This window comes from Ictidomys tridecemlineatus, chromosome 10, assembly GCF_052094955.1.
Source record: "Ictidomys tridecemlineatus isolate mIctTri1 chromosome 10, mIctTri1.hap1, whole genome shotgun sequence".
NCBI classification, from domain to species: Eukaryota; Metazoa; Chordata; class Mammalia; order Rodentia; family Sciuridae; genus Ictidomys; species Ictidomys tridecemlineatus.
This window is the reverse complement of record NC_135486.1, coordinates 70676379-70702980: the sequence shown is the minus strand read 5'-3', so window position 1 is coordinate 70702980 and position 26602 is coordinate 70676379. Positions and strand designations below refer to the sequence as shown.

The 26602-nt window shown below is 33.4% G+C and overlaps 2 protein-coding genes across 4 annotated transcripts in view; one reads left to right on the top strand and one right to left on the bottom strand.

Moving 5' to 3' along the window:
* Positions 1–231: 231 nt before the first annotated feature.
* Net1 (neuroepithelial cell transforming 1) overlaps positions 232–26602 on the bottom strand; it is a 29392-nt gene continuing 3021 nt past the window's right edge. Inside the window, exons 2-12 of one of the 2 annotated variants that reach the window (XM_005320314.4) lie at positions 23363–23429; positions 20040–20099; positions 6764–6871; positions 6186–6353; positions 5734–5796; positions 5317–5413; positions 5112–5188; positions 4130–4387; positions 3527–3697; positions 2400–2586; positions 232–2137 (exon numbers count right to left, since the gene is read on the bottom strand). In XM_005320314.4, coding sequence (XP_005320371.1) covers positions 1734–2137; positions 2400–2586; positions 3527–3697; positions 4130–4387; positions 5112–5188; positions 5317–5413; positions 5734–5796; positions 6186–6353; positions 6764–6871; positions 20040–20099; positions 23363–23429 — 1660 coding nt within the window. In that variant the 3' untranslated portion in view covers positions 232–1733. The remainder of the gene's footprint in view (positions 2138–2399; positions 2587–3526; positions 3698–4129; positions 4388–5111; positions 5189–5316; positions 5414–5733; positions 5797–6185; positions 6354–6763; positions 6872–20039; positions 20100–23362; positions 23430–26602) is intronic. The other variant, XM_078023158.1, reaches the window with a different exon arrangement.
* Tubal3 (tubulin alpha like 3) overlaps positions 12146–26602 on the top strand; it is a 34405-nt gene continuing 19948 nt past the window's right edge. The window contains exon 1 of one of the 2 annotated variants that reach the window (XM_078023160.1): positions 12146–12271. The gene's annotated coding sequence lies outside the window, so the exon portion shown is untranslated. The remainder of the gene's footprint in view (positions 12272–26602) is intronic. The other variant, XM_078023161.1, reaches the window with a different exon arrangement.

Genomic DNA, 26602 nt, shown 5'->3' with positions numbered 1-26602 from the left:
TGTCTTCAATATGATTGCAGTTGCTGTTTATACTTTGTAGAGTTCTTAAAAGATTACACAAGATTCGCAGACCTAACCTAAGTGAACCTTTCTCTTACTCATCAATTAATTTCAAAGACTTATTTGTGATTTTTATAAATTTTTCTGAGACTTGCCAATCATCTATTTCCTTTGCCATACAAACAAACATGTTCTAGCAGGTGCCCCAAAACATTCACCAGGCAAGAAATCTTCAGTGATTATGTGTGTGCTTTTTTTTAATTGTATAATTCGTTTATACAGAGAAATCATTTGATTGATCTATTTACAATTTTTTTTCCAATTTTCACTTCTACTGGCAAATATATTTCACATAATAGTCAATATTGACTTGAACTGATCACCATTACAAACCTGCAATGACACAGAACTTTTAGTCATTTCTCCCCGTCTCATTATAACAGAAACATTTTGCAGTTAAGATCCAGAAGTCTTTTTTCCACTTTATGACTAAATCCACCAAAATTGACCTAACATGGCCAAATTTTCAACACATTTCATTGTTTCTTTTCAAACTTATTTGCAGGTATCATAAACCAAGGCAAATAAAGTCCACATCCCCTCGAGCCTTCTACAACTTACTACACACCCTCAAAAAGAGCTTTTCTATCTCCTTTCATCCTCTGGCACAACCAGACATTTTTACTTTAAGACAATACTACTCTCTTTTCCCCTCTGTTTTCTTTTACTTAGTACCAGTCAATTGCCTTCCCTCTTGCTTTACAGACAACACTAAAACTTTCAATGAATTCCTTGAAGTGGTTTTTCTTTCAGTAGTCTATAGATTATATGGAGTCATTTCATGCGTCTTCACCACCCTGAAATGCTACACTGTAAAAATTTCAATTTCTTAATTGGCTCAAAAACAGTATGGCTTGGTTTCACTTGGCAAAGTTAATACAATTAAAAAAAAAAACACAAAAATATATATATATATTTATATCACGCACACACATACACACACACACATACACACATTTTTAATCAGGAAGAAAAATAAAGATATGCCAATCTGAAAAGGCATTAAAGTAAAAAAATAAAAGCAAATGCTAAAAACTACTTTACAATAAAAAAATTAAATAACTGGCAGGATAAATGAATGAAAAATGAGGAATGTGCAGTGAAAAACAAGCTAATATATAGCATTCCAGTTGATAAAATGGAAAACTTGTTAAGTTTTGTGGTTTGTTTTCCAGGAAGCTGTTTCAACATAAATTTTGAGATACTTCAAACATAAAATCTAGGTGCCAATGTTAAAATTTCAAATTTTGCAAGCAAGCCTTAATAAAGAAACTGGTAGAATTCCAGTCTTTGAAAAATCCTGTTTTGGCTGACACTGTAAATATCATAATTGTTGTTATGGAAAGTTATGATAAATTCAGAATTAGGAGGAAACCCAGTTCCTAAATATTTCATTTGATTAAAAATACCAGGCTTGCACAATCTAAATAATCTGAGAAAATATCCTTTTTTAAAAAAGTCTGCAATTTAACAGTAATCTGCATATCTTTAGCTGCCATTAAAAAAAAAAAAAAAAAAAAACACAAGACATAAAAAGAACCCCAAACCATGAAAATGTTACAACTGGTACAAAGTAACCCTATGATGTGCCCACGCTCCCATTACAAGGAAAACAAAACTGTACACATTTATAAATAAACAATCTCTCCACCAGTTAATACACAGAGCTTCCTTTACACCAAAGTCTCCTTCCGTTTGCCGCAGAGCTGGGCTTTGTCCCTGGCTCTTCGGAAGCCAGCTTGTGTCCGGTGTGCTTTTGCACTCTTGGTGTCTGCCGCCTGCAAGCTGGAGCTAAATTCTGAGGCGTTTTCATCACCTTCTACCTGCATCATGCTGGAAACTGTGGACGCCCTTCTCTGGGCTCTGAGGTTCCCAGCAGAAGGGTTGTTCTCTTCACACTCTTCATGGAGCTCTGGCAAACCCTGAAGCTCTGGTGCACTGACGGCCTGCTGGAAAGGGGCAATGGCGGTTCGGATACAATTGAACCACTGTTGCTTATGGAATACATCATTGGCTTGCAGAGTGTGAGACTGGCCTGGAGAGGGGTCTTGGAAGCGGACTCTAAAGATATTTTTAGCTGTAAAAATAAAAATTGAAAAAAATGGAAATGAGATTTAAGAAACTGTTTAAAGAAAATGGTCATATAGACCTAACAAAGGCACTAGGACATATGTAACTTGCATACTGTTAAAGTGAGCCATCACAGTCACAAAGCACTTGATAGCTCAAGGTGTGTAATGAGCACAGGATAAGAGAATCATTTCATTTTAGAATTCTTAAAAAAGTTCAAATTAGATTTATTTAGATTCTGAGCTTAAATTTCAAAACTTGTATTCTACCTTTATCTGAGTTGCCAAAAGCCCCTCGAAAGGAGCCTCCCATGCGCACATCTCCATCTTGCAGGTCTTCTAGCACCAGCTCCTGGACTGGGATGGGCTGCCGGTAAACCTGGTAGGAGTGGCGCTCATTTCGTGTAACAGGCCGGGTCAAAACCAAGATGTCTTGAAACAGGAATATGTAAAGTTTCTAGAGAAATGAGAAACAAGTGTTTTTTAAATATGAAACTTCATTGATTTCAAGTGACTGAAATATACTGTTAAAAACTTGATTTAACAATACTAATTTCATCAAATTTATTTAACTAAGATCTTTCTTTGACTTTATAAAATAATGATTTCACAACTGCATGTTTTATTTGGAAAACTCAATCCAGACTTGATACATTTTTTTTTATTATTGTGTGCTATTAGGCAACAGTTGAGTAAACTATGCATCATAAAGACCTATTAGCAGTCTCATGACTTGAATCACCACTATTTCATTTCAGTTTTCTAAAAAAGTAGGAATTAAAAAATGCAAGCCAGATGAATGTTAATGATTCCATTTTGTCCACAGAAATTTAAACCTTTGTAAAACAATTATGCCTTGTGATGGAAATCGGAGATGTCAGCTTTCAACTTTTCTAAGTAGACCTCAACTTACACACTGTGCTTTTAAACAGCACATAATAAAATGAAAATATTATTTCATGACTAAACTTAGTTCTAGTAAGTACTTTTGTAAATATTTCAAAAATAAATTTGCTTCCATTCAATCTGCTGTAGAAATTTGTTGAGTAGTGCTAAAAACTACTTCCATAACTCTATACTCTTAAAGGATTCTTTTTATTAAATATTACAGAACTTAGGAAAGAACCCTTAGCTAAACAAATTGATTTATACTTCAAAACTGGAAAATGAATGTTACTAATTCTTCTCTGAGACATTTAAGTCAGTTATTCTATTACTGTAGAAAACAAATGCTTGCTTTATCAAAACTGATAACAGAATAAAAATCAGTTACTTTCTTTCATTATGCTATAAATTTACTTTCATAAACTTGCTTCATAATTTACATGCAAAAAATTAAGCTGGGTGTGAAAAGGAAAATAATGGCTTACTTCCTGTTAATACTGAGGTGTACTCACATGTCCATTTTTATTCTTCAACTCCCCGTGGCACAGAAGCACCTTACTTGCTTCAATTCTAGGGTCCTTCTGTTTCTCATCCAGATACTCTAGCTTGTCAATGTAATACTGGCACTCAGATTCACCTTTCTTCAAGTTGATATCGGAGAGAACTCCTTGTATTATCACTACCTACAAATAATTAAGAAATGGATGGAGTAACTTTTGTATATTAACTTATCCTGCTTCCCTATGGAGTAATAATGTCACATGAAATGATAAAATTAAAGGCTTGAATCAATTAATTCAGTCAGTCCTTTCATTATACAAATGAAGAAAAACAGTCTCAAACTGGGTGATTTGTCTGAAGTTAACAGCTAGTGGAAAAGACTGGATTAAAACCCAGTCCCTAGACTAAAATATAAATGTAAAATATAATTATGACAGATGTGCATCTCCTTATTACTTAGTGCACATTACATTTATTATTTGGTACTTAAAAACAATAAAACCCTTTGCTATGCTGATTCAATACATGTAAGATTTCAGAGTACATTCTATACTTTTCTAAGGCATCCCAGTATATGAATGAAAAATGAAGGATTCATTTAATGGACTACTTACTGCTTCCTCCAGAAGCTGAACATCAGGGTGGTCTTTTGGAGTGTGTCTAAGAATTTCTTTTAACAGTAAAGGGTATTTGACTAGGCGACTTCGAGGGATATCTAGGAAGCTCCAAAGATCTAGTTTTCTACTGAAGGGAGACTCAAGACATCGCTGGAGAAAGTCTTGGACTCTTGGATCTTGTTTCTTTTGATCAAGAAGAGCTTTGGCTGCCAGCTGGTTACTACAGTAGCCTTTGTAGGCATTCAAGCCTGGTAACTGAAGAGTAATAAAAACAAGTAAGATGCATTCCTGCTATGACTGAGTGCATCCATAAGCCTGTGAACATGAAATGCAGAATGACAGTATAGCTATGCTTGAGTTTTAACAAGCTGTCGATATTTTCTAGAGATGATAATGGGAGCAGAAAAGTATTCTGGACCAACATCACAGCACTCTTTGATGAGTTCCTTAAGTTGGCTAAATTCAATTGAAGACTCACTCATATGACTTCTACTCCCCCAATCTCACTTTGATGTCAGTTGTTGGGAGTTCTAGGACACCTGAGCATCTTCAATCATATTCTTCACTGACCCTGAGACTGTTTATGGGTTCAACTATTCCCTGACAAGGGTATAAATACAGGTCTTGCACTATGGAATCCCCAGTGTCCCTTCCTTGAACAGTGTCTAGCATTTAGCAGGCACTTGAATTTTTAAGTGAAGGAATGCAACAGGTAATCAACAGCATATAATGTGAAAATTCTGTCCAGGCAGGAACATATATGTAAATATATTTGTAACATGATCAAATTGTACCATTAATCAAGTTTTATTTATTTATTTTAAAAAAAGGTAACCTTTTTATCATACAATTTGTTAGTTTTAGAGCTTTTTCTTTTTGTAGAATCTAGTTATGTGATCAAATTGTTTTGATATCCATCAAAAACTGTTGTAGGGCAAATCTACAAAAAATTGAGGGGGATCAACAACTCTATGCGTACCCAGTTCACAAGAATATGCCCGATCTGTTCCACTGTTCCATCAGGCTTGGTGGCTTCTCCTAGTCTTGCCAACAAATCTGAAGTACAAAAAAGCAAAAGGAACAAAGATTTTAAAACAGGTGAGAACTACATTACTTGTTTAGATTTAAAATTACTTGTGTTACTGCTGTTTAGATACTTATGAAAATTAAGTAGTATATCTAACCTTCATGCAGAGGTATATAAGCATCCAAATCACCAAATATGTGTGTGAGTTCTTCTTCTGACATGATAGACAACTTTAACATGGGGTCATGGTAGGCCTAATCAGAGGGAGAAATGTGTCATACAAAGATCAAGCAAAGCAAACATGATGAGAGATGCACCTGAAAGTATATGAATACATAAAAACCAGTGTGGACTCTGTTTGCCACACATAGAAGAAATTAAAGTATATATCAATCCCCCCAAAGGCTCTCTAATACTCATTTGAAGAGAGATGTCTAAATCTCATCCCAAAACTATATTTATCAGTAGATATTTTCTCCTTTACTATTTTTAAAGGTTAATAAACCTATTCTTCAGAATTTTTGAAATGTAATTTTTAAAAACTTGGGTTTCTGATAAAAAATGATCTACTAACCTTTCTTGCAAGCTTGAGATCCTCAATTAAATCCTGTTCACCCCGGGACATTTCATATATTGCCTAGAAAACACCCAACAAACATCAGAAGTCATTGCTTTCTTTGAGAAAGGAAAATTATTTATAATTGATATCTATATTTAACTAATGATTTGAACAGCTCTTTTTTAAGTGACCTAAGTCTGAAAACTATAATTTGGAATGGAATCTCAAATAAAAGGTTGTTATACGTTTTATAATTTTATCCTTTAGAGTTGTTCAAGTTGATGACGACCACCCATCACAAAGAACTGTTCAACATGAGTTATAAATTTTTACTCAAATATAAAAAATGCAAGTTAATTCTGTCATACTCATTACTATGCTATTCTTTTGGCAAAACATTTAAAAAGCATGTCTTTTTTCTTAGTATAAGCCAATAAAGATGCTCTTGGTGCTGAAAGCCAGCATACCTCCTGACGTTTGATTTCTCTGGTGGTCAAAGACTCCTTCATGCTGATGTCTAACATCTCTGACCATAGCACACTGCTTCTTCTCTTGGCTGGTGTTGGGACTGTTGATCTGCTAGATGACTTCTGGGCAGAGACTGGGGATCTGTGATCACCACGAAGGGTAAATGACTGAAAGAGGCAAATAAAAGAAAAAATGAGATTTGGAGGCTACAATAATTATCGTTCTTTAAGTGAAGAAAGAAGAAAAAGTTCTGAGTTTCTCAATGCAAATCAATCATTTGCCAAAGTTTCAATCTGTAATTTATATAAATACTTGTCAGCTCAAATTACTTTTTGAGAATAAAAATTAAGACTATCTTTTGATGCATCTTAGTTCAATACAGGTTATATAAACACTGTTCTGCTAATATTATCACTTACCAGCAGATTCCAAAAAGAAAACTCCTAAGTTTGAATATTAACAGTGCAAACATGTTTGTATAGCTCAAAGAAAAATACAACTTTTAGGCTCCTATAGAAAGTCTCCTGACTGTACCCCTTACCCTTCCCTGTATCCATTTATATATTCATTTTTTTACCTGTATTGTTTGACCAAAACGTCTGACTGCTCCATTTCTTACAGGAGAGATTAAGTTTGCCAAGGATGTGACCCGAGCAAGAGGTCGAACTCTTTTATTGCTTGGCTCCTGTAAAAACAAAACCAGACTACACTAAATGTGTGTTTAGGTGCAATGATTTCATACATGCCCGGACAAAGTTAAGCCCTCTCACAGAACAGTATTTCTATGTTTTAAGATGGACAAACACAGAACTCAAAAAATGAATATTGTTCTTCACCATTAAAACAGACTACTACTGAATAACTTGCTAAAAAATGAATATTGTAAGAAAGGCTAGTCAAATATCTGAATATTAGTTTTAATAATGTAACAAATTTACACTCAGAAGAAAAACTAAGATTAAAACAAACAAAAATCCTATAGAACTTTTTAGTTTAATGAGGAAAATAACTTAAAAAGGCCTTATGAAAAATTTCAAACACACACAGAGTGGAGAAAAGTATAATGAGTCATTCAACTTCAACAATTTCTGGTATAACTATTTGTCTCATTTCTGCCCCTATCTGAATATTTTAAAGCAAATCCTGGACATTATATAATTCCATTCTTAACGACTTCAATTAAAAAATAATTTATATAAACAAGTCTGGTATTGGAGTAAATCAAAAAAATATTTAAGCCATGACAGGGAGCTGATTACAAAGGCTTCCAGACTCTAGGAGTCAGAATGTTTTGGCTCAAATTATGGCTCTGGTACTTGTTCAGGCATTCCCTGGGCCTTAGTGCTCTCATCTGTAAAACTGGGCTAATAATTATAACTTCTTAAATGTTGTTGTTGTGAAGATTAAATGAATAAACAGGGATCAGAACAGTGCTTGGTACACACCAAATTTTAGTTACTGCTAACATTCTTAAGGTATTTCCACTTACTACTTAAACATAGGGGTTTATAAAAAATTAGGTCCTCTCTCACATGATTAATTTATTAACTTAAAGGAAAATACAAATTCAGAAGAAATAGTTATTATTCTGAGTCTACTGCTAGCAAAATGGAGGCATAACATTAGGTGACTCACATAGTTATTCAGATAAAAATGGTACATCACAAAATAGTCATGTCTATTCTTTAAAATGTTGATGGGATATAATTTTTTTTGTATTTGGTGCTCTTGACAATTATACAACAACATGATTTTGATGAGAATTCAGAAAGATATTAAAAATTATTAAGATCACTGTTTAAAAATACAAATTGTCACTTAAAAATTGTAGAAAAAACCATTTTTTTTTCCTAAAAATTCTTTGACATAACTAAAGTCACATAAAAAGGGATGAAGAAACCAAATTAAAAAAAAATTAAAAACTGTAAAGGAACTTTAATGATTGAAATATCCAAAGCAGCAGTTATACTTATGGAAGCTCCTAAATGTATAATACATATATAATATATATAAACTAGAAAGGAATGTAAACTGTTGAAGAGACTTTGTAGATAATTAAAGAGAATTAAGAACCTTGACTTTGGGAGAGAGCAAGCAAGTGAGCAAGTCAGATATGTTAGACCACTCCCCAATTTCCAAATAATACACTGCAAAGTAAGATTCTGACAATGAAACAGCTAGTGTGTAAATGTTACATGAACTAAAAAAGAAACCTTCAAGATATGCAGTAAGATGGCACAGGCTGTGCAGCGGAAGACATGTGAATGTTTTTACCATACACATCTGTGCAGACTGAGTGACACACACGTGTGCAGAGGCCAGTGCAAGGCATTCCTTTCCATTTAGTAAAGACAGTACAAAGAGTCTTCTGTTTGAATGAAGATAAGATTACCTCACAAAGTAAGATATGCCAACATTAACTAGAAACAAAGCAGTTGTCAGAAAGTTCTGTTCTGCTTTTTGGAAACAGAAGTTAGCTGCTCTTCCTTGTTTAAAGTGTAACACATTTGACTTCCCAGTAAATCATAAAACATGTAAGTCCAATTTAAAAGTCTTTGAAAAGGTTCTTCCTGGTGAATTTGAAAGGAGAAGCTAGTTTAGCCTGGGGAGAAAGAATTTTTGATATTTATTTTATTACATGAAATCAAATTCATGTTAAAATTTTTTATCTTTATAGAATTAGTTATCGTACAACTATTAATTTCCTGGCAATTAAAAATTAGGTAATATTAAAAAAACTAAAGAATTTAGATTTAGATATAAATATATCACAGCATGTTTCTGACACTAACATGGACTTTGTTTATTCAGTCTCCTTAGGGTGGTGGGATATCATGCCAAGCAATATTTGGTGATTAAGTTGCATGGTTCTTTAAAAACAACTATAATCTTGTTTCTCCACAAAGGACATGTTACACTTCAAGTTTATCAAGCCTAAAGTGCTTGCCAAGAAAGGATGATGCTAAGTCACAAAATATGAATGGGGGAAGGGAGAAGGACACCTCCGCACTTTTTTGTACATATTTTTTGGGACATGATAAAAACCTTCCTGCTTTAGTCAAAGAACATATAGGAAGAAAGTTTGTCAGATACAACACAGGCCTTTTAGCATACGTGTATTTCAAAAGAGTTAAATTTTAAGGAATAAAATAACTTTAAAAGTGTGATTATGAAATTTAACAGTGCAATACTAAAAATGGCCTACTGCCAATTTCAGAATTCATATGCTATTTGAAAAAAAATGCAGAAAATTTTTGTGGAAAAGTAATATTGATTAGGCATTCATGGGTTACCTAAAAAGCAGGGACAAAAAAACCTATCCCTTTTGGAACACGGGTTAGGATCTGGCCCATGTGACTTAGAAACCTAAGTAGTAGTCCTAATTGAAAAAAAAAAAGGTTTTTCTTTACAGATCCTCTGAACCATTTCAATGATCGGAAGTTTATCATTAAAAATCCAAATATGTGTCACTGTCACAAAACATATTTCTAAGACAAGGTTTTTAGAGAACTGGTATTACACCTATATTCACTTCTTAATACTTACAGGAAATAGATAAGGTATTTGGAGGCAATGAAAAAAAAGTAGAATAAGAATATGCATAACTTCCCACCACCTAAAGAAGGCTCAGATAATTTTGGTGGTGATGTATTTATTTCGAAGTGCTGGAGGCATGTTATGGTGAATACAAGAAGCTTAGAACAGATGTGGATATTTAAACAATAACTCTCCTCAAAAGACATTTCAATAACTCTCCTTCCTCAAAAGATAATCTGAAAATCATGGGTATAAACAAAGAATACCAATAAGGTTTCCATGCTCAAAGACTTTCTACTGTAGACAATTTTTCACCAGGGATAAAGTTCACTTGGAAGGGGAAAAAACCCAATGCTTTCACAATAAGTTTGTTGTTTGTTTTGGTTAATTTTTAATCAGACTATCCAGTTTAGATAGACAGTCCCATGTATTATCACAGGAAATATGCCTTTACACTGGGCTTATACTTACTTTTCATAATTCAATTATAGTCAGCTTTTTGTGCCCTAAAATATTTTCTGGATGTCCATAAACAGAAAATTGTTAAGATTAATTTAGTTTTTTTATCAGGATATACTTTATAGATAAATGTAACACCACAGAAGTACATACATTTAAAGTCTGAATTTAGCTTTTTTGCCAAGAAGGGTTTTTCTAACCGTGCCACTTAGAGAGTATATTTTAGGACATTGACTTTTCTATGGTCAATTGAATCAAGACAAAAAAGTCAGTTTGTGTCTGGGTTTATTTGTTCTGGGTTACTAGATTAACAATTCTTTCCTACCTAAGGAGAACTTTAAAATCAGAAGAGTAAAAATAAAGTTATTTTCAAAAAACATAAAAATAAGTTATGATCACATGGGTTTTTTTTCTCTTTTAGACTTGGAAACAGAAATAACTCAAATTATTAAGCTGTTCTAAAACAATACATTCCCGGTGTTTTTAATCTTCAAATAAAGGTATGACAGAAACATGGCCCATATCCAAAACTAAATAAAAAAGCCTAGTTCTTGATGGGCCAAAAGATGATCAGTTTTAGAATTAACATTGATGACCGTGTATGTATGAGTTGTTTTACTCAAACAAAACACTTATATATTTAAAGAACATTGAAGCCCACAAACCAAAACCAAAACCAAACAAACAAATATACAAGGCAATCCACACTAAATAAAAGCATACCTCTCTCTTAAAGATGGTAGCTATTTTAACTGCCAAAAGGTGTGTAGATATGTATGAAAAATGGCTTCACAGAGGTATACAATAAACTGCACATATGTAAAAATGTATAAGTTTTGACATATGTATACGTCTGCAGATCCATTACCACAATCCAGAGGTATACAGTTAGCTGAATACAGGAATATTATTTCTATTACATAAGTAACAACGTGGTATATACCAACAGTTCAAACTTTGCAGTACATAGTACAAATACTTCCCAGTACATAATACATACAGAATACCATATAGTGTTAAATGCCAAGATTATATAAAATGTCAAAAAATAATTTTATTAAATGTTCATAAAGACTTTAAAAAGCCAAAATGACATCAGAAAATTAAAGCAAGGAGAAATACTTAAGCAAGGAGAAAGAACTTAGATAATGTTTCTGTGGCTTAAATATTTTAACACATTTTTTTCTTTCTGAGAAAAAAGTTGGTACACAATGAGCTTATTAGAGGTGGAAAGAAAAACAAACACACGCATCAGTTCAGACAACACTTCACTGGCATTTTGTTCACTAGCATTAATTTGTGAGGAAGAGATTCTTATTTTTTCTTACACCACTAAAAGAGTTCCTAAGACTTGGTAATATAAATTCAAACAAACAAAAAACCCAAAATGCAACCACATTAATCATCAGAAAGAAATGTGACAAATGTAACCAGAGAAGTACATACATTTAAAGTCTAGTGCATACCCAAGCAGTTATATATAAGCCTATTTATTTCAATTTAGACTACAGCTCCTAAATGTATTTCAAACTTGCATATCAAAGTCATACATTTTAAGATTTAATAAGACCAAAAATTTAAAATCATAGTTCATAAATTGTTAAAAATTCCCAAATGTTCCGTGGAGTTAGAAAACATTCCTCTGGCCAGTTCTCTTAAAATTCTTACCTCTTGTTCTCTGAAGGACTGGTTATTAACATCTAGGACTCGGATAGTCCTTTTAATAGGTAAGAGACCTCCAATATCATCATGCGCCACCATGCTTTACCGAGTATCCCTTCAAATCTCTTGAATTAATCCACATGCAAGTCAGCCCCGTAAGGAAGCACCTAGGAGGAGCACAGGCTTTTCTTCTGAGTGCTCAGCCTCCGCTGGCAGCCATGCGCCCATGCCTCCTGCTAGTGGTGGGGCTGGCCGCGTCTGCGAACCGCAGGCAGCAAGCACTCAGACCTCAGGGCTCTGGGGGCGGAGCTGCAGCCAGCCAGGCTCCAGGGGCGAGGCCCCGGTGCCTCGTGACTTCAGTTAGCCGCCTGCTGGGTACACCTAGGCTTCTCAGCTTGCACTGTGTAAGAGAAAGCTCTACTAAAAGGTATGGGACTTGTGGGAGGGCAAGTGGTTAAAGATGGGCAGAACGTCTCTCCTTGATTTAAAATGTGTTCTCAAAGGAAAATGAAATGCTATCTAAATTATCTACTCTTTCACTTAGTCAGACGAGGGCTCCTTCTTTTCCCCCTATAACATTCTATTGCCTAGGAATAGAATTAACTATAGTAAGGAAACAGGAATTTAGGGTTAAGTAACAATATATTTAAGAAAAGCCTAATTATCCAGGGAGCTTGATTTTATTATACATAAGTGTAAGCATATTAGCAATTTTAACATTATGAGAGTCTTTTATAAGATGGTTCTTACCATTCCCGCCCTCCACCCAAGACTAGCAGGGTAATACAGTAGACAAACTATATTCACTCCATTGCTGAAGAAAATCTTAACTTTTAGGATCAGTATTACAGCAGATATTTTCCCTGTAATGTTTAAAAAACTTAAAATCTGTGTACCAAATGTTTTGTAAAATAAAAAAATAGATGATTTTTGTTCTAAAAATGTACAATAGGGTCCCTCTCTAAATTAAAAGAACTGATCTTGATATAGTTCTAATAGAGTCAGTCAAAAGACCTGCTTAAAAAGTCTTGTGATACACAAGTGAGGAAATAAGGCTAATGAAGGTAAAGTGATCTCCCTGAAATGATACACTACTAACAGTTTTCTAAATTTCTAGTCTTAAGATAAAAGAAATTTACTGTATAAAAGGCACCATTCTAGATGCTTGGGTGATTAAAACACAAACAAGTAGGTTTCATTCTGCTCCTAAAGTGCTGCAGGCCCCATGAAGTGATACTGATACAAGATGGCTTTTGCAAATTGCAAATAAATGGTGTAGCTTAGTAAGTGCCTCAGGCTGTAAGATGTTATTTCAATAGGGTCTTGAATGCCATGTTATTTGTTCATGGGTTTAAGCAAGAGAAAAATGCAAGTGGGATGAGGGAGTAAACTCACACTATAAGGTAACAGGTTGTGGGTAAAGACATAAGAGCAGATGACTTTACTAAACAAGTGAGAGAGACAATGAAAACCATGTTGTAATAAGATATGTGACTGGTGTTTAAGGTGGTTGAAACTGAAAAAATAATGCAAAATCACAAGGAGGGGTCAAGAACTTTTCCTAAGGTAGGGGCTTTGGGAAAGGAAAGAATATATTCAAGAAGTCAAAGATGCCTAAGATTTTAAGCATAGGACTATAAACGCAAATAAAGAAATAAGGAGGAACAAGTTTCAAAGGAAAATTATTTCACTTTAAACATACCAAACCTGAGGCAGTGAAGAACATATAAATGAAACTATTCAGTTGGTAGATGATGGACAAGGCCTTGGAAAAAAAGGCTGGAGTGGATTTAAACTGGAGAGTCAGCTACACAGAGATCAGAACTAAGCCTTGGGAATGAATGAGATGCCTCAGAGGGAAAATCTGGACAAAAAGAACACTGGTCCAAGGACCCAGGTCTGCAGAACTGCCAAGGGAAAGAAAATTTTGCAAAAGGAATAGTTGGAAAGAAAGAAAGAAGCCAAGGGCATAAAAAGTATAAATTATAGCAAAGACGTTAAGGAAGGTAAGAAAAGATCCATGGACTTAGTGATTACAAGTTTCATGAGGTTCTCAATAGTGCTAGTACAGTAGAATAAAGATAGGTGAATAAATAGGTGTTGAAGATTGAACAGTGAAAAATAATGGACATAAATACTGCTAATAGCAAATAATCTATAAAATGTAATTTATTAGGATATGTGAAATAGTGCTAGTTTTTGCAGGAAGGACCATCATTGCCCTTCTGTAGCTACCACGGATGTATTTTGTATACAAGATGATGCTAATGCTTCATCTTTCTGTTTTGAATTTTTTAATTTTTAAGTGATTTTTTAAAAAAAGAGATTGGTTATATTTTATCATCTATTCTCTATTATTTGGTCACATATTTTGGAACTAGGTGTGATGTGGTTGGTGTTAAGAGTGAAGAACTGTTTGTAGAAGATATTTCTATAGAGTATTACAGTGGAAGCACCTAGACAATGTGAACTCTAGCTCCCTAATGTTACAGGTAAGAAAACTAATCTCCCCAGGTTCTCAAGAGCTATAGGAATAGCCTAGGCTAGAACCTTACAGTTTGGTTCAGTTAGCTTTATCAGTTAAAAGTGGTGTCAGTGAAGCCAATACTTTATGGTCACTTGGTCTCATAAGGGAATAAAGGATAATGTGCAGAGAGTTAGGAAAGAGGTTATTAGGGAGTTCTTGTGGGTCTCTTACCCTATGTCTTTCTCAAAATTATGTTTTTCAATTTAGTTCTGTTTGAAGTTATTCCAAGTTAATGAGGGAGAAGGGATATCTTTCATTTTCCTCTTTTAGCTGGGGACTCAAGAGGTAAAGGTAAGAAGTCTTTCTATGTACAAACAGAAAACATACATGAAACAAAAAGGTTCTAGTGATAATAAATAAAAAAAAATTCCTGGCACATCAACAATGAAATTTTAGTTTCATTTAAAATGTGTAGGTTTGTAGTCTAATTACATGTAGATGTTCAATTAGTATTCTGAGAGAATGTGAGTCTTTGGATTCCATAAAATCAAGGTGCAGGGTAGGCAAAAAGATAATACAAGGTGCAGGGTAGGCAAAAAGATCCTATTTCAAAGAATCATGATACTTTAATTATGTTGTTAATAGCAACAGTTTTTTACTTTCTGTAAATGGTATAATAGAGGCAGATTGGTTAATTGTCTTTGTGTAGAAAATCTAGAATTTATAAACCTAAAAACCAAACTGAGTTATCTAAAAATAATAATGTAGTTTTGTAAAAAGGATCAAGCTTTTTAAATTTTTTAAAATACTGTTTCCTAAAGACATGTTTAGTTGTAGCCTCTGTTTTGCTTTTAAAAATGGAGCTTTTAAAAATGCTTTCTTCTCCTAAAATATGAATAAAATACAGAGAATATTGTTTCGACCTTCTCTATAAAAAAATGACTGCTACCTACTTTTCTCCCTCTTTTAATGTGAAATATGTTTTGAAATGTAGAAATAAAGTAGAATTTAAGAAAAATCTGAGCTGAAGATGTAACTCTGTGGTAGAGAGCTTGCCTAGCATGTGTGAGACCCTGAGTTCAATCCCCAGAACTGAGGAAAAAAAAAAAAAAGGATAGTCCTTATCATTTTGGTCTAGGTACTATTTTTACTTACTTATATCTACAATAATAATGAGCATTTGAATACTAAGCTAGGAAAGCCATATTATGGGCAGAGAAAAACATCTAAGTTCTCTTCTGCCCTCTACAGGAGATATTATGAACTGCAACGAAATTTTTAACTTGTTTTGTTTTTGTTTTTCAATTTTGTAATTATGTTCGCAAAGACATTGTAAAGATGACTACATCAACAATCTTTGAATCTGTATAAAAATATGAATGACAGCAAAATTTGTATATTCAGTTCTTATCTAGTTTTCACGTTTCGTATTACTAAATTAAACATATTTAACAATCAAGTATATTAGAATTTTACAATTCACAGGAAATATAAAGGCTTTTCTAAAATAAGAAAACCATGTTCCATTTTAAAATTATAGATTTAAAGATTGCAAATACTACTATATCTCACTAAAAATGGGTTAAAAACAGAATTAAAAATCTTACTTAAAAAAGGAAGCACTGATTAGAAAATGGAACTTTTGAGAAACCAGAGCTCTAAAATATCTAGCAATAAGTTAAAAACAACACACACAAACACAAAAGGAAGTTACAACATTTGGACTAAATGAGTATGAAAGAAGCTAGTAATGAAATTATATGTGGATTTGGGTTTTTAATATCATTTGGATAAAAATTTGAGTGTCCTATTTATGTTTTATTAGGAATTTGGTCTAGGAAAAGATCATAAATTTGGATCAATTAAATACTATTAGAAAGAGGTATATAAACAAATAGTTTGGCAGGCTAGGAAGTATTTATCAAAGCAATGGTTCTTTTTGCAGTGATAATAAATAATAATAAACAGTAAATAAAATAATGTACACAGGATTTTAGTGATGACTTTTTATCTCAAGTATACATACAGGTTAAGAAATAATTTCCAGTATAATGTATGATCACTTATGCTCATGTAGTAGGATGTTAGGTGGGATCCCTCTCATTTTCCCTGACTTTAATTAAGACTCCACATTAAATACAAAACACTATTGAGTCTTAAACCCAGTTTCCTCTTTTTTCAGCCCATTCTCACTTCACTCACTGCTGTAGCAACCAGCTTCTTTAAAGGTGACCTTGCAGCTCCTGGTCTTAGCTGCACTGTGCATCCCTTGCCTTCCACCTGCTTACTGGAGGCTCTGTGTAAAATCTATGCATACGTAGCCTTACAGGGTAAGTGACAGATACCTCAAGGGCCACCAATGACTAGTGGAGAACAGAAGGTCCTCTCTTCAGTCCCCTGATAGAGCCCCAGTAAGACCAATTCCAGTTGCCCACAGTGGTGTCCAGATTAATTGTAGACATTGCATGAACCCCCTCTGTTTTACTTCCTCATCACACCTCAAGATAGATCACCTGTCAAATGAGCCCTCATTTCAGGCCCTGATTTCTGGAAATAATTTAGGCTAAGACACTGTCAATGAAACTGGTCTAGTGGTGAGACACAGGACAGGACTCTGGAATAGGATTTCTCATTAGTAAAACGGTGACATGGTATGGATCAGGAAGAGGTACAGATGAAGCAGTAAAGGCAATGGCTTCGGTACTCATGGTAGCAAATGAACAAGACAAGGGGCAGTGGTAATTTTAAGCACTGTAGAATTGGGCTGGCATTTATTAATTAATTGCTTAAAAAAACTTGAAAAAGCAGCTGGTAGATCCTTCATGTTTGTCCTTAGTTATTAAGTGGGAACAGCCAAGTAAGAGTACCTGAAATTTCATCACCCCAAGTGGGCCAAAATAAATCAGAAGCAGTATTGCATACCAGGAGTGTTGGTCCATTAACCAAGGTCCAGAATGTAGGAGTGTTGGTCTCCACTATATGCTCATTCTGTTTATCTGAGTGCCTCTTACAATGAGATGAACTGTGGCGAATGACAGTGGACCACTGCAAATTTAAAGTTCTATTCTCAGCTATTGTATAAAATGTACAATCTTTAATGGGAACAGACAACAAATTCTCTAGCATTTGGTATATGGCTTTAATCTGGCCTATGTGTTCTTTTCAGTTCCTATTGGTAAGGTTGATCATAGTAGTAGCTTTATTTTCTGGACACATGACAACTGCCCCAAACTTTGGGCTAGCTGATAAGTATTCATATTATTTTTCCTAAAGATTATGGTAATTAAAATAATACCAGTAAATCCAGTATCAATGAACTCTGCTACAATTAGAAGAAACTGGACGTTGCCTTTTACAATACGTATAATGTAAGGCTTAACTTTGGAAAAAGGCTGTGGAAGTGGCAGTTTTATGGTTTCACTTAATCTGCCCATGAAAGCTCGTGGAACAAAGACTGCAAAACCAAAACCCAAAGTCAGTATGTATAGCACTACATGACAATCCAAAATTACAAGTTCATGTGGATAAACAACTGTAAGACCTGTATAAGAGAAGAAAGCACAGAAATATGAGGCATCTGCCAGATCTCAGTACAGAATTCCAAACTATCAACAAGTACTCGAAGCAAAGTGAGATAAGCCATTTTGGGAAAAGCAGCTGAAACTGCGAAGTGTTTTACATATGCAAGAGTAATGGTAAGGGATTCATGGCTGGCACACTCCAACCTTAGAACTCTCAAAGCTCACTCACAGGACAAAGCTCTGTACTATGGAGAAAATTTAGAGAGTAGAGCTCAAATCGAGTGGGACAGAGGAGATGGAAGCAAAGGAAGAAGAAATAAAAGTTGGGGAGGAAACTCAGGAAGTAGGAATACATATATTTAAATATATGTATTTATTTCTCAAAAAAACAGAAGAGCAGAAGAGCTTTGGAGTCAAGAAGCTAAAAAAAGATCTCCTGAACTCACTCACTCTTCCTTTTTCCACACAAAATGAGCAGTATTGTAGTCAAATCTTATAAAAGTCTTTATAAGAAAAACAAACATCCCAACAATAGAAATATGATAGAAAAATATGCGCCCAAACATAAAAAAACTATAACAATGTTTTAAAATTAACCACGACACAACATAAATCAGAATTAGATGATAAGAATTAAGGAAAGAATTAGAAATAAAAGAAAAAACAGCTCAGACCAAAAAAAAAAAAAGACTAACCTAGAAAAAACACAGAGCAAATTAAAATACCTTTACCTTCAATACACTAGGAAAATCTGTCATCACTCTTTATCATCTGGATCCAAATGACTAAATGTTTTTAACATTTTAACATCTTAAGTCATTTTACAAAGCATGAACAAGAGGTAATAGGGAAAATAGATTCATTAGTAATTTTAATAATTTAAACATAGCAAATTTCTTTATATCAAGTAAATTTTGATATAAAGAAATTTAAAAAAAATTTTCTTCAAACACTGTAAACATCACATTTGGCATATAAACAATACATCACTTTTTAGTGAAACAAAATGGTCCAGATATCTAAAATCCTTTACCACAATATTTTATCATCATTCTTACTCAAATTAATCAAGTCCTCTTCCCTAATAAAAGCTTCATTTTAAAACCAGATTTACTTTCCCCCCTTCTAAAACATTACTAAGATTGTTGAGGTTAATTAGTGTTCTCTCTTATTACAGTGTAGAATAAACTCAACTTTTTCTTACCAACAAGTTGTTCTGGTAATATTTTCAAAAAGCCAGAATTCAGTAGGTTATGAAGTGTAGAAATAGCACTGTTATCTGTCAATATGCATTCACTATCTAATAATTATGAAAATGTCTCCCTCTATTTCCTTCTCTTTGCCATTATGGAGAGAAAAGACTAAATTCTGATTCAATGAAAGCTAAAAGCAGACAGTAGAGATACTGTCTCCAGTCTTTTTTCACACTTTCCTGAAAGATAATTCAATGTTAGTCCTCCCTTATTTGCAGTTTCACTTTTTTGGTAGTACTGGAGATTGAACCCAGGGTACTCTATCACTGAGCTACATCCCTCACCCTTTTAATTTTATTTTTAAGACAGGGTTGCACTAAGTTGCTAAGGCTGGCCTTGAACTTGTGGTTCTCCTGCTTCAAATTCTCAAGCTCCTGGCACTACAGGCATATGCCTCTGTGCCCAGTGGTTTCACATTTTATAGTTTCCATTTACTTGCTGGTCAACTTATCAGAAATGTAAGTAATACCATAACATGGAAAATGATATCATGGAGATGTGGAAAGCGCTAAAGGAAAAAAATGACAGTTTCTTCAATAACAACAACAACAAAAAATTATAAGAAAACAAAGAGCAACAGGGAATCTATAAATTAAAAAAACACTTAGATATAAGTAATCACAGATCATCAAGTATGAACTGTATCTGATCATATTAAGGGATTTTTGCTATTCCTTAAAGGCTAGAGCACCACAGTGCTTCCTCTTCAGCAGACTTGGCTGCCACACACTAGCCCCAGTCTAACAGTTTTGAGAGTGGTTCCCCCTTATTTTTAACCAAGAAGTAGAATAGCAAAAAAGAGGGTCTCTGTGAACCAGTATTATTCATTTTGCACTTAAAAATTCTACAAACCATCTTTCCCCTAGAAACTTGATATTCATTCTTATAGCATAGAAATAAAAGGATATCCACAATTTTTAAAGTGGTTTTCTTTAATAGGGCATCAAGGCTTACCTTCAGATCAAGGCTGCTAAGGCTCACAACATCATCATCTTTCTCTCTTCGTTTTCTTTTCTATAAGGAAAATAAAAAGATTTCATCCTTATGTACAAGTGGTACATGTTAGCCCATAAACAGACTGCAACAAATAGAAAAATCACTTAAAAATGTTAAGCTTTTGTACATATATGCAAAGGGAAAGTATTTTGATGAGGAACATTTATAAATTGTCTTTGGCACATACACTATCAAAATAGCCTCCCCCCCATAAGTGATCTCTTGCTGAGAAGTGATTCCACCATATAAAAAAGTGTATTTATGTAAAGGTCTCAGAATAGTACTCATATTGTTATTGGTCTGTGTGTACTTTGAGGAAAAAGTAAAATAGATTTTATAAGAGAAGGGCAACACTTTTTTTTTTTTAAAGGAATACTTACTGTTTATCCTGGGGGCAGAGGAGGGAAATTTTCACTAGGGAAAAAAAGTCCTTTTTTCTTCCTGGCCCAAAGTAAAGTAACTAAGCAGGATTTAGCAAGTGAAAGCTGAAACTGATATCCCTGGATTTACTTTCCACTATCATTCAGCTCTACTGGTGATAAGCAGTAGAAAAACTGTGTACCTATTATTTATGGTTTATAGTCAATATTGAATAACTACCCTTAAGTAACACTTCATCTCAATATAACTTTTTACAGTACTTGCGACCAGTTTAGCTCTTGTGAAATTTCAAAAATGGATCAACCAGGACTCCCTTAAGAGTTCTTGGCTCCACACAGAAGAGAAACTACTAGGAGTCTAATCAGAGTTGAGTAGCACAGAGTCAACAGAGAAAAGGAAAAAGGAAAGACAAAGTACAGAAGGGAAAGGGGGAAATAATAGAACCAGGAGGTCTCAGAAAGCAAGCCAACATAAAAATAAGGAGCCCTGTGAAGTTAGAAAAGTTACCTAAACCCAGCCTCCTTGTAAAAGTGGAGAAAAACAAAATTCACATTAAGATGAACAAAAATTCTCAAGTTAAATCCTGTACAAAATCATTCTAAGAAAAAAAGAGAATAAGGGGCAAACTACCATCCTTTTAAGGAACGAAGGCACAGCAGAGGGAAATGCTTGAAGGGGCAGACAAAACTGTAATACGCTATTTCAAATTGAACTAAAAGAAATTAAGAAAATGAAACGAGAAACGAAAGAACAATATAAATCAGAACTGGAAAAAAACTTGAATATAAGGCGACAACATGAAAAACAAAAAGATCATATCCAGATGATACAGAAAAGTATGAATAGTATGATCACAATGTTGAAAAGCCAACTAGCCAGATATCCTGCATATGTGTATCCATCTGTAGGCCCATGTGTGTATTAGTTAATTATAATATGAGCAAAATATAGAAGTATACAAATGGTGTTATTGTTATGGGTTAGAGTAGAGGCTGGGGATAGAAAGAAGGACTTACATGGGGAAGGACAGGGAGGAAAGAAGGGAAAGGTAATTGCCTAGCAAAAAGATTACAATGAGAGAAAACATGTAAATGTCACATGAAATTGCATACGTGTGAGTACATGCTTGAAGAACCTTTAATAGGCTTTGAAACATTCCACTGTAATTTCTTTAAAATATCTTGAAATCTCACTTCATTGAGCCATCTGGAATTTACTTTTATATGTATGTAGTATGAGGTAGGACAGTCAGTTACTCCCACCCTGACAGAATTTGTTGAGCGCCTATGACTCCTTTATTATGCCTGTGATACAGTAAGTTCTAGCATCATGTGGGTAAGTATCTGGGTTCTTTATTTTGTTTGTTGGTCTGTTTATCATTCCTGTTCCCATATCACCCTGTGTTTTAATAACCAATACAATATAGTTAAGTCATACACTTCCTATCTTGTGTACTGCTTTTTGTTTTGGGGTCCTCTACTCTTCCCCATGAATTGTAGAATGAGATCTATCAAATTCCAAAAGGATTTCTATTAAAACTTCACCAAATATGGAGTAATTTGCAAAAAGTTGTCATTTTTATGATAGAGTTCTTGCATGAAAATAGTAATTTCTTTATTTAATTAGGTCTTTTATATTCTTTTTTAATGCTTTCCAATTTTCTCCATAAAGTTCTCATACATAAATCTTTCATGGATTTATTGCTAGTTTTTAAAAAAATTCTTCCTATATTCATATAGGTCTTTAAAAGTCACATTTGATTCTTTTATTGCTAATGTATATAGATTCTTGTTTCAATTTTTATTATTTTAGTAGATGCTATGTACATAGTATTCTATGTAGACAATCATACTGATTGATGCTCACTATCATTAACCTTACCCTAAGTGAATACTGTGCTTTAAGATAGCTCAGAATATTACTACATAAATTAAAATATACACTAGGAGTACATGCTCAATATATTTTTACTAATAGGTCTGCACAATCAAATGTATGGAGACTCTTATTTACTGAATTTCTGTTTGAGGTTAGGCTTATCAGCCTATAAGGAAAAAGGGCCAAGATGGGAAACGTTTCAAAGGAAAATATAGAATTGCACTAAAAATTAGGAGACTCTTGCTATGAATGCTTTAGTGGCTAAATGACACATGTAATGGGAATAAAAGCACAGAAATCTTCAACAAGAATACCCAACAGAAACATGTATTAAACAGAAAAGAATGCAAATTAATTCTGTATTGCCTAATTCATTAGAACATTATCAAAAGATATATGTCACAACTGGCAAATTAGAAAAAGAACCATTTTTGCTATCTTCCCCAAATATAAAAGCATAAGAAGTATATGATCTATTTGTATAATTTATTTATATATGTATTATACTGTAATCAGGTTTCTAGTGTTATATCACACAAAAATAAATGCCTTTGTAAAATCTTGCCTTAAAAATAATGCATCAATTTCTCCATCCTGAGATGATCAATAGCAAAAAATGATTTATCTTATATATGTATATTTATTTCGAATAACTTGTTTACACTAAATATGTATATATGTAATTTTATATATGTATAATCAAACATCTTATATTTTTAATTAATATTTCATAACATATGATCTTAAATTTAACATTGGTAGGAAGTGAGAAAGGATTGTATAAAGATTAATATATATTATATATATATGAGTGCTTTGCAAATTGTGTTTTACTGACTTGAAATAAAAAAATTCTTCCAGTTTATTAGCAGAAAAGAAAAGGACTAAATTGGGCTGCAAAAGATGGCTGTAGAAATTCTATTCAAGATATTCAGAAGTAAAGACAAGTGAGACAAGAGACTGAAAGACAACCCAGGAACTAATTCTAATGCCTTGAAATAAAAATCCCATTATGGACTTACCAAAGTGAAGTCCCAGTGGGGGCCAGGTGTTAAAAATGTGAAGGAGCTACCTCTCCGAAGGGAATATCTATGAAGAGAAAATTCAAACAATAAATAAATAGACTACATAGTTTTAAAACCATTTAAAATTGCCTGATTAGTCATTCAATCTTGGAAATAAGAGGGACAGGGCACAAAACAAAAAAGGACACAGATCCTGGTCATGTTCAAAATCTTTAGAGTAAAATACCTTATATAAAATTAGTGAACAAGCTGGGCACAGTAGTGCACACCTGTAATCCCAGCAACTTGGGAGGCCTAGGCAGGAGGATCATGAGCCTCAGCAGATAAGCAAGTCACTGTGAGACCTTGTCTCTAAATGAAATATAAAAAAGGGTGAGGATGTTGCTCAGTAGTTCAGCACTCCTGGGTTCAATCCCCAGTATTCCCCTCTTCCCCAAAAAAAGAGAATAAAAAAATAGTTCACCAAACCAAGCAGAGTTTATTTTAGAAACACAGAGATCAATAATATAGAATTTATTAATATAATACATTGCATTAATAGGTTAAATAAAAACCGGCAAGTTGAACTTTCTTAGATTAAAAAATATGAAATTCATTCATGTCTAATATTTAAACAAATAAAAACAGAAGAATATTCTTAACAAGTAAAACCTAGCTGGGTGTGATGGTGCACATCTATAATCCTAGATTTTTTTAAATCAGGAGGCTAAGTCATGAGAATTGCAAATTCCAGGCCAGCATAGACAACTTGGACAGATCCTGTCTCAAAAAAAAAAAAAAAAAAAAAAAGGGTTGTGTAGCTCACTGGTAGAGCACCACGGGTTCTATCCCAGTACCACCTGCCCCTCACCCCCAATTTAAATCCATGTTATTTACATTGGTATTGAAAATCCCTGCTGATTTAAAAAATTCAATTTTAAACTATATATAAAGCTCTGAATAATACATTTGAGATAAAGACCTCAAGTAAGATTAAACTTTGGTTAGAATTTTGTTCCTTAAGGATTTTGTTTTCCATTCACTCTAAAGAAATAAATCAGAATATTCCTATGTCAAAAGCTGTCTTTACTTTCTAAAATACAAACCTCTCTCTATATAAAAATATAAACTTCTTTGTTTATAAAATATGTAGAAAAGCAAACATAGCTAGCATAGGAGATAAAGGCAGTTTATAAGCCATATTTATTGTTAAATTAATTCAAATGTAAAGAAAAATAAAGCAGAGATACGTCCCCAATCTCACCACCATGGAAATAACTGAAGAGCAACCATATGAGAAAAGTAAAGAGTATTATGAGTTTACTATGGCAATGGAGTCAGCTATCATCATTTGCATTTTAACAGAGGAGCATGAAGCCTTATAATGAAAAAACAGGGGAGGTTCAAGTATGTCCTGAATGTAGACTGTCATTGAAGGGAAGTTGTAGGCGAGCTAACTAAAAGAATGTGTGTGTGTGTGTGTGTGTGTGTGTGTGTGTATTGTGATTGGATAAGGTGCCTATCTGGCTTACTTTGGTTGGTCCTAAGTAGGAAATGGGACCAAAGTTAGGAAACTGACAGTTATTAATGAAGTCCTGGCTATTTTAGGCTAAGTATTATAGAAGTTATTATTTAGCTTCTTGGATTGTCGGGCCATAGTCCATTTGTGAATCTGGTCTTTTCCTTTGACTTTCATGATCTTTGTTCATCATAAATTTAAAAACACCACAGATGGCTGTCATTCCTGCAGAAATTTACAAGTTTAAATTTGCAAGTTTAAATCAATTCAAGGGTTTCTGTAGTTTTCTAAGTTCAATAAAGTGTGTACTTTATGATAAGTCAGTTCTTTATAGTTTTGTAGTTTAATTGGAAGAGTTGTGATGTTTTCATAAGAATATATATATGTATATATATATTTATATATACAGTGCTTGTTACACAGTAGACAATAAATGATAACTAGCTATTGCTTTTTTAACTGTTTGTTTTAAACTTCATTCCATTCTACATTTTACAATGAAACACCTTGAAAATAATTCTGTTTTTAAGAATGTGATTTTTCTTCCTGTTGGCAATCATATTGTTTGATACATTGTTTGAGAATGCCATTAAACAGTTTAATACCTTTCTTCTATTTATAATTCTACTTCAACTCATATCTGTCATGGTAGAAGAAGGCAATGACATATCAAAATCTCTGAAGATATAATTTGGCTTTAGAAGAATTAACAGAATGATTCTCTTTTCAAACAGCAGCCTTACCATTTCTAATTATGCTTCATTTGTATTAAAACTAGTTTAATGTAAAAATAATTTACATTGTTCAGAAACACATCAAATAATATTAAAGAAAGTATGTTGGATACAAGGGAAATCACAGTGGCATTAAATAAAAAAATATGTAATAAACCACAATAACTCATTAATGTATTATTTTTTACTTCAATTTTATTATTGGGCATATTTAAAAGTATATTCAATATATGGACAAAAATATTTGTATATATGGATAAAAATTTTCGAAAAGATGAAGGACTACCATTTCCAGCTTACATTTCAATCTTTTAAACCCCTTCCCCCACCTTTTAAGTAGAATGTCCTGTGGGGCCTATAAAAAGGCCACTTTTAATCTTAAAGTCTTATGAAATTGAAAAAATTTTCCCATAAGAATTTAAAATAGATACTAGATTTTGAGTCTGCCTTCTATAAAAAAAAATGTGTATCTTTCCAAGATTTTTGGAAGTCTGGCACTGTCACACATGCTTTCTGGACATAATTTGTTTTTTAGGTTTCTTTTTTCCATGGGAATTCAAAATAAATAGACTCTTATTATTAAAATGGGGGAAAATAGCATTATTGTAAAGCTGATTACAGATAATACTGGAAAGAATCTACCATTGATTTGGAAACGTTTTTCCATTCGTTAATGTCTTAAGAATTCTTAAGAGCTATTTTTCTTTCCAACTTTTAGACATCAAACTCTTTCTGAGCCCGACATGGTGGTATATACCTGTAATCCCAGCAGCTCAGAAGGCTGAGGCAGAAGGACAACAAGTTCAAAGCCAGCCTCAGCAATTTAGTAACCTGTCTCAAAATAAAATATAAACAGAGGTGCACATGTGGCTCAGTAGTTAAACGCCCCTCTGGTTAAATCTCCTATGCCAAAAAACAAAAAAAAATCCAAAACAAAACAAAACAAAACAAAAAAAAACCTTTCTGAGGTCAGTACAGTTATTTCTGTGTAATAAAAAGTATTAA